Source organism: Physeter macrocephalus, chromosome 2 (assembly GCF_002837175.3).
Source record: "Physeter macrocephalus isolate SW-GA chromosome 2, ASM283717v5, whole genome shotgun sequence".
Lineage (NCBI taxonomy): Eukaryota > Metazoa > Chordata > Mammalia > Artiodactyla > Physeteridae > Physeter > Physeter macrocephalus.
The window spans coordinates 2,810,460-2,819,512 of record NC_041215.1 but is presented as its reverse complement, the minus strand read 5'-3'; the positions used below and the strand labels follow the sequence as shown (position 1 = coordinate 2,819,512).

The 9,053-nt window shown below is 38.2% G+C and overlaps 1 protein-coding gene across 7 annotated transcripts in view; it reads right to left on the bottom strand.

Annotated features, from left to right (window-relative positions):
- RANBP17 (RAN binding protein 17) overlaps positions 1–9,053 on the bottom strand; it is a 328,773-nt gene that overhangs the window by 39,173 nt on the left and 280,547 nt on the right. For all 7 annotated transcript variants that reach the window (XM_028497353.2, XM_028497354.2, XM_028497356.2 and 4 more), the window contains 2 exons: positions 5,166–5,380; positions 2,886–3,024 (listed from right to left, as the gene is read on the bottom strand). In XM_028497353.2, coding sequence (XP_028353154.1) covers positions 2,886–3,024; positions 5,166–5,380 — 354 coding nt within the window. The remainder of the gene's footprint in view (positions 1–2,885; positions 3,025–5,165; positions 5,381–9,053) is intronic.

The following is a 9,053-nucleotide window of genomic DNA, read 5'->3' as shown; positions in this document are numbered from 1 at the left end:
GCCATGGCTCCCGGGCCCAGCCCCTCCGCGGCATGTGGGATCTTCCCGGACCGGGGCACGAACCCGTGTCCCCTGCATCGGCAGGCGGACTCTCAACCACTGCGCCACCAGGGAAGCCCCGAAAGCTGTTTTAACATTCAAATATCCATCAATGTGGTGATTAATATCATGTACTGTACTAACAGATCAAAAAAGAAAAACCATATAGTTATCTCAGTATATGTAGAAAAAGAATTTGATAAAATTCAACACCCATTCATGATAATACGCTCAGAAAACTACAAAAGAAGAGAATTTCCTTAACAAGATAAAGAGCCTCTACAGAAAACCTAGAGCTAATATTATACTGAATGGTGAAAAAGAATGAATGTTTGCTCCATAACACTGGAGACAAGGAAAGAATGCTCGCTACCATCACTTCCATTCAACGTTGTACTGTAGGTTCTAGCCAGTGTGATAGGGTAAGAAAAATTTAAAAAGCCATACAGGGACTTCCCTCGTGGTACAGTGGTTAAGACTCCACACTTCCAATGCAGGGAGCACGGGTTCGATCCCTGGTTGGGGAAGTTCTGCATACCGTGCGGCCAAAAAAAAGCCATACAGATTGGAAAGGAAGAGGTAAAACTATCTTTATTTTCAGATACATCTATGCAGAAAATCTTAAGAAATCTACAAAAGGTTACAAGAATTAATAAGTCAATTTAGCAAAGTTACAGGATACATGGTCGGCATACAAAGAAATCAATTGCAATTCTACATGGTAGCAAAAACAATAGAAATTGAACTCAATACCATTTACAACAGCATAAAAACAGAAAATAGTTATAAATACAACAACATATGGACAAGACTTCAAAAATGCTGTTGAGAAAAGGTAAAGAAGATCTAAATAAATGGAAAGATATGCCATTGCCGGCAACTGAACACTCAATATTGCTAAGATGTCAGTTTTCCCCAAACTGGGCTAGAGATTCAATGTAACCCAATAATAATTCCCCTGCTCATTTTTTTTCTAACAAGAGAAACTGACAAGTTGACTCTAAATTTATAAAAAAGGCAAAGGACCCAGAATAGCCAAGACAATTTAAAAAGAGAAAAACAAAATCAGAGGGCTATACTATCTGATTTTAAGACTTACTATAAAATTAGGACAGTATAGAAATGGCACAAAGTAGTCTAACAAATAAAGGATATTCTTCAACAAAAGATGCTAGAACAACTGAATATCCACATGTTAAAAAAGGAATCCCAGCTTTTACCTCATAATACTACATACAAAAATTAAATTGAAATGGATCATAGACCTAACCATAAGAGCTAAAACTATAACACTTTTAGAAGAAAACATAGAAAAAGCCTTTATGGCCTTGGGTTAATAAGCAAAGATTTCTTAGGATAGGACCAAAAAGACATGAACTGTAAGAGAAAAAAATAATTGGACTTCCTCAAAACTGAAAACTTTTATTCTTCAGAAGATACTGTTAAGAAAATAAAAAAGACAAGCCAAGGCTGAAAAAATATGTGCAAAACATATATCTGATAAAAGATTTGTATCCAGAATATATAACAACTCTTCCAAGATAAAACAACCCAGTTAAAGAAATTGGGTAGAAGATTTGAACAAATATTTTACCAAGAAGATAGATGAATGGCAAATAAGCAAGAAAAGATGCTCAAATCATCATTCATTAGTGAAATGCAAATTAAAAATTCAAGGAGATTCCACTTCACACCCACGAGGATGGCTAAGATTAAAAAGACTGATAATAGCAAGTGTTAGGGAAGATACAGGGCAACTGGAGTCCTCATACATTGCTTGGGGGAGTGAAATGGTACAATCACTTTGGGAAACAGTTTGGCAGTTTTTGTTTTTTTTTTTAACATCTTTATTGGAGTATAATTGCTTTACAATGGTGCATTAGTTTCTGCTTTATAACAAAGTGAATCAGCTATACATATACATATACCCCCATATATCCTCCCTCTTGCGTCTCCCTCCCACCCTCCCTATCCCACCCCTCTAGGTGGTCACAAAGCACCGAGCTGATCTCCCTGTGCTATGCGGCTGCTTCCCACTAGCTATCTATTTTACAGTTGGTAGTGTATATATGTCCATGAGTTCGGCAGTTTTTAATAATGTTAAATATACACTTAGCATACAACCCAGAAATTCCACTGTGGTATTTATTCAAGAGAAATATCTGTCCACTGAAAGACTTGTACATGAATGTTCACAGTAGCATTACTCAAAACAACCAAATAATGGAAACAACCCAAATGTTATCGGTTGGTGAACATATTAACAAATGTGGTAATCCATACCATAGAATAATACTCAGCAACAGAAAGATAAAAACTAACTGTTTCACAAAACGTGGATAAATCTCAAAGGCATTATGCTAAACGAAAGAAGTCAGACACAAAGGACTACAGGTTATATGATTTCACTTATATGAAATTCTGGAAAAGGCAAACTACAGTGAGAGAAAGTAGATAGTGGTTCCTTGGGGCTGGGACTAGGGGAAAGGGATTGATTAGAAGGGGTCAGGAGGGAGCTTTTTGCGGTGATGAAGATGTTCTGTATCTTGGCTGTGGTGGTTCATGACTGTGTATATATGTTTGTAAGGACTCATTGAAATGTTCACTTAAAATCAGTAATTTTTACTGTGTGTAAATTATACTTTAATTAAGCTGATTAAAAAATAAACTATATCAAAATATGAAAAAAGGGCATTTTCTCTCTTGCAGGTAACAGTTATAAAATAATCTTTCAGTTTGGGTAAATAATCGTTCCCCCTTTGTAGGATGATCATCTCAAAAGCACATACATTAAGAGACCACAATCAAGTCTTTCCTCTGAAAACAATGTTCTCCGTGATACTTACCAAGAGTACTGAGTCCCTCTGAGATAGATGTGAGAACATATAGGAGTACAGGAGGCTCTAAGTTGGTGACGAAGCTCATGTGGTCCTGGGTGAGACATTCCAGGAGTGGATAATAAGACTGGCTCAGTTTCCGATATTGCTATAACAGAAATACTAAATGTCAAGCCACAGGGAAGCAAAAGACGTGTCACAGTTCAGTGAAAATTGCCATTTATAATATTAGAAATGGTGATCTTACACATAAATACATAAAATAAACATAAATATATGGAACAAATGACATAATGATTCTCAATTCAGTATTTAAAGGGGTTCTAATAAAAATCTCTTGATCTCTAGAAATCCTAATTTGAAGCTACAGCATACCCTAGTAAGTAATTTCAATTTTGCCTTATGTGGTTAACACTTAAGTGCAATTAAAATCGCTGCAGTATTGAAGACTGAATGATTTTTCTGGGCTGGAATATTGTAACACTGAACCGTGCTTAATAGTGGCTAGGCAACCTTTTTTTTAAACACAAAGACATTTGCTATTATAATAGCATTTGGCATCATAGTCTGCTATATTTACACAATGCCAACCCATCTAATTAAATCATAACTTGGTAAATGGCTTAATATTTACCATATACAACGGGCAAAGGATAAGTACATGAGAAAGATACCTGGAAAACCTCAAATGAAACCCAAACCAGTATCAAAGAAGCACAACACTTATAAGAGAAATAAACCATATCGATATTTATTAAAGTGAGATTGACTATCTCCATAAGAATCACATGGTGTGCTTGTTAAAGATGCAGTTTTCTGATTCCCAATTCAGACTTACAAAATGAAAACCTCTGGAATGAGGTCCTGAAACGTGCATTTAAAAAATGTACACTAAGGGAGTCCTATGCACCCTCAATTTTGAGATTACTGAGTTAGAGGTTTGCTTGTCTACTAGAAAAAAGAATAGAGAAATTCCTGGAACCATATCAGATTTTTTTGGTGGGCCTCAACTGTAGTGAAGAGTTCCCTCAATGAGGAGGCTGTGACACATGGCTGATCTGACTCAAGTTTCCACTTTGTAATTTCTGTTGTACAGGCAGCCTTCAATGAGCATTCCATTCTACTGCAAAGAGGCTTGACAACTTTGGCTTGAGATGTGGTTTTTTTTGTTTTTAGTTTTTTTTGGCCACGCCGCGCAGCTTGTGGGATCTTAGTTCCCCGACCAGGGATTGAACCTGGGTCCCTGGCAGTGAAATTGCAGAGTCTAACCACTGGACTGCCAGAGAATTCCCGAGATGTGGTTTTATGAAGACTAGCTTAGAAAGGTGGAAGAGGGTACCTCTAATGCATTAGAATGTCAAAGGAGCATTTCTCATACAGGCTGACTAATGAAGGCTCCCGGATCTTACTTGTAACCTTGGGCTGGGAGCAGGTGGGAAAGCCTAAACTAAGCCTGAGCATGAATTTGGCTGTGTTACTGAAGTAATTACTGCAACCACATTGGGCATATATTGGCTTTTGTGTAATCAGGCTGAGATATTTTTTAAAAAGTCTGATAATGACTCAGACTCAGCTCAGTGGAGGAGCCTGGAAATTTGAATTCCAACAAGCACCCCAGGTGATTCTGATGGGCCTCAAAGTTTGAAAACAACTGACATAAATCACAGAGACTAGATGGTAGAGTAGAAAAGGGACCTAGAGATCACTTTGTTTAATTTACTACTTTTAAAGGTGAGGAAATTGAAGCCTGGAGAAATAGAGAAGGTGATTTATTCAAGGTAAATGACCAGCAAGTGGCACAGTTGAGACTACATACCAGGCTGCTCAACTTCCAGTTTAGCACTCTGTCCACCACACCCGAATTTTAATGGAAAGCAAGGCCAAACAGCGAGGGGAGTACACAGAGTAGAAATGAAGGAAGGAGAAGTCATACAGTCATTCTGCATTTTCTGCTCCAGGAAACACAGACCTTCTCTGAATTATGAGTATAGTTGTAAGCAATTAGTTGAAATTGCTAATTATATTTTCTCTAGACACAGAACCTGGAACACCTGAGATGACCAATTTATCAGAAGATGGTAGCTGCAGTTTTCAAAACTGCACATTTAATTATATAAATACAGCCACTATAGTTATTCAAATCCTGTAAGTTAAATCAAGAAGATGTCCTAAAACATAAAATGATCTGGTGCTATTGTAACGCCTTGGGCTTCATTATAACAATTCCAACCCTGTGGTGGTGTTACTTCACGTTTCATACAAAGACTCCCATGATGCATGATTGCTTACTAGCAAGTCACTGTGGGACACTGACAGCAGCATTTTGACAAAGGCCTGGAGTACATTGTCAAAATGGTTGTCCCCATACAACTTGAAGACGCCAAAGCTGACATAATTTCCACACAAGGCAGATTTGAGAGCTGAATAGCAGATGGAGATGCCCTTGAGTTTCATTGGATAAATCTGATCTTTTGAGAGGCTCCCAAGGGACAGGATCTGATTACCTGTTTTAGGGTAAAAGCAGAATGAGAAAGTGACATAAGTAGATGTAATTCAAAGCAGTTATGAGGCACATTATTCAACATTTTCACTTTACTGCTATTGTTCACTTCCCCCTACCATTGTTCCAAGAATTACATCATCCACATAATGAAAAATATAAATACATAAGGCAGTTTACCTGGGAAGTACAAATGGCCCAAGGAAAATCCATCAAGGGGTACTGGAAAAGTTTGATATTTTTATCTGGATGGTGATTACATGATTACATATGTGGATATACATGTGGATGCACAAAAATTCATTGAGTACTAATCCTAAGATTAGTTCACTTTATGTACTTTAATATATATGTTATCTCTTCTTCAATAAGAAGTTAAAAAAAGTAGGCGTAAATAACAAACTAAGTCAAGAGAAAAAGATAACTTAGAGATATACGTTACTCTGAATTGTGGGATGAATTTTCAACCTTTTCACATGCACTTGATATTGAGTTATTTCACTCTTAGGAGCCTCACAGGTTTGGTACATGAGTTAAATGAAATAAGACACATAAGAAATTCTTGGCACAGTGCACAATAAATGTTACTTCCTTTTTCTCCTTGACATTTTTTCAGATCTAAAGAGGTGATTGTTTAAAAACCGTACTTAAATTCTATGTCTGACCATCAAAAGATGAAGAAATATTTATATAATCACCTTACAGTTTTTTATAGTTAGCATTTACAACTAACAGTTTCTCTTTCTGAAATGTGTGCTAGTAAGGTATGTTACCAGGCGATACCTAAGAATGCTTTGTAAAAAATTATAAAGTCATACATGTTTCTTAGCTCTGCTTTTTCCTGTTCAAGTGAGTACTGCTTCTAAAATTGAAACTAAATTCAATTTACAAAATTTAGAGGCATATTATTGTGGTTTTGTACTGTGTCTATTGGGCTAAATAAGAATTAAGTTTCCCAGAACCCATTTCCCTGTACGGTTGTGGGCTAGAATTGAGCAAAACAGAAATCTATATGAGATTTAGAAGGTGGAAGTGAAGTAGCAGCCATGACTTTCTGAAGGTTGTTGTGATTAGAGGTGTGGGAAAAAGATGTAGAAATACCACTGGGTTTTAGTTTCTCCTTGTTCTTTCCTGCTCTGTGTCTAGAATTACAAGGCCTGTTGACCAGTGACCCCAAGCCTACCACCAAGTGCTTGGCAGCACACGTACAGAGCAGGAGCTGTGCAGAGGCAACAGTCTTCCATTGCTTCTTTACCACTACACAAGTTCCCCCTATCACCCCACATCCTTTCAGGGTCCCACCCCAGCAGCTGTATGTCTCTAGCTTTTAGCTTTCCCTGCAAGCTCCAACTTGTTCATCCATGCCATTATTTCAGGAGGGCCTATTAATGATTTTTCTCCTGAACTTCCAACTCTCCCCCTTGGACCTATTTTCCCATCTTCACCCAAGATTGTACAAGGCCTAATTCCTAAAATAAATTCCCTGTTCCAACAGTGTCACAGTGTTTGTTTTTCCCTGTTTGAATCCTGACTGATAGGTATATTATGAAAACCACATGTTTACTAAAGAGGTTAAGAAGGACCAATAATTCCAGCAGAGCATGAAACAGGACTCGTCCAGGGTGAAGGTTTCCTCCCCTTTCTCTGCCTTACTGAAACCTTTCCACACACAGGTTTTCTTCTGTGCATCCTTTGAAGCCCATGTGGCTTTGCTTATAATTTGTACATTAGAATGACAACACCATTGTGTTGGCTGAAGCGTATCTTGGAATTTACTCCATACCACATTCTGTACTCTCTCTCATGATCTCATCCTAACTTACCTTAGAAAGATATTGTAAGTTTCATAAAGATTCAACTCAATACGATAGCGTTCACTTAATAGCTACTCTGTGTGAGGTGCTAGGATAAACGAATGAAACAAAATCTTTGCTCTGAAGGAGTTCAGTCTGCTGGGAGAAGTAGATTTGTAAATAAATAATTCCATACCATGTGACAAACACTATCAGAGAGGTCTGTCAAGATTTTATGGGAATAGAAGAGACTGACTTTGCTTGGGCAGGAGAGCAGGGTGGGAAAGGCTTCACAGAGCAGGTAACTTCTCAAGGATCAATCACAGTTTCTCAGGTGGACTTGAAGGGAGAGAAGAGTTTTCCAGAAAGATTATGTGCACAGGCATGAAGGTCTGAAAAAGCAGGGTACTGCAGGAGAGGGCAGTTTTCAACCACTGCTTTTCTACCTTTGCCTCCAATTCAATATAAATCAAGGTAGACATTTCCCCCCACTTCCCTTTCCCAGGAAAGAAAAGCACTGCTTACATGTGATGGAGAAAGCTAGGGTAATTTGGTGGTAGTGGTGGTGGTTTACACATTTTGGGTCTGTTAAGGAGGTCAGGGGCAAACGGAGAAAACTGGGTCATCTTTTGGGGACTTCTTATGCTGATGTCCTTATGGGGGAAGTAAAGATCCTATATTCTTCAGCACAAGATGGAATAGGCAGGCGAAGAATTGTAATGGGGAAAAAATTTTGATTCTAAAGGACTGGACAACCTATCATCAAGAAGGATTAATTATTTAGAATCACAACTTTTATCGCTGTGTTAAAGCTGCAATCTGGCATACTTGTTTTTTTGGACTGCTTCAGACACATCTGTGTTAATTAAAACAGTAATTAGTATACCATTATGACCTTGAAAAAGTAATACTTTTGAAAGAGGAAACTATATTTCATTGTGCTCAAGTGGCTCTGCATTCCGTGGTGGCTGTAAGACTATGGAAGAGAAGACGTGGCCACATCGTTATTCACTCCAGTCAGCTTTATTCAATCTATGTTATTCAACATAAAATTGGAGGCCCTGCCCTCAAAAAACTTAAAATCTAGCAGTTAGACTCACATTGCTGTAAACAAAAGTGACCGAGCTGAGGTTTGGTTTTGATGTTCCTCTATAGGTATGACAACCCTCCTTGCCTTCCTTATTCCACCCCACACCCATAAAGTCTCATCTCCTTCCTTCCCAGAATTTCCTTCCTAAGAGGGAGATCTTTATTACACTGATGGACCGCTGGGAGATGAAGGCATTGCCAGGCTGGCAGCCACTAAAGCCAGTAGCAGTTGCCACTTGTACAAAAGGAAATGATACTTTCTTTAATGAAATAAGAGACTTCCAAAATTTAGAATCAAAAGGAAAATCTCTGATTGTTTCCCACTGATTATATCTGCCATAACTGGGAGCAGGGGAATGAGATGCGGTTACAACCTTAACATCAGACCTGGGTAAGACAGATGTTGAGGTTATGCTGGGGCTCTGGAAAAGGATGCTGTGAATTGAATGGTTTACCTGGCTAAGGGCAATGACTGGGGAAGGGAAGCACAAGTGTTATGGAACTGCCATTCTTACTGTTGTATATGCTATAACAGGAAAAGAAATCTCACTAAATAATAAGGGGAAAAAACCTGGGAAATAAGCATAGAAGACTCCTGCTATAATTTTGCTTATTACATATATTTCCCTCATTATTAGCTTACATTAACTGCTTGGGTTCCTCTTTCTTAACCTCTATTCTGTCTTTTTTGGAGAATCCCCCCTTTTGTGTGTGTGTGCGTGTGTGTGTGTGTGCGTGTGTGTGTGTGTGTGTGTGTGTGTGTGTGTGTTTTGTTAGCTTCCAGCATTCAGAAGT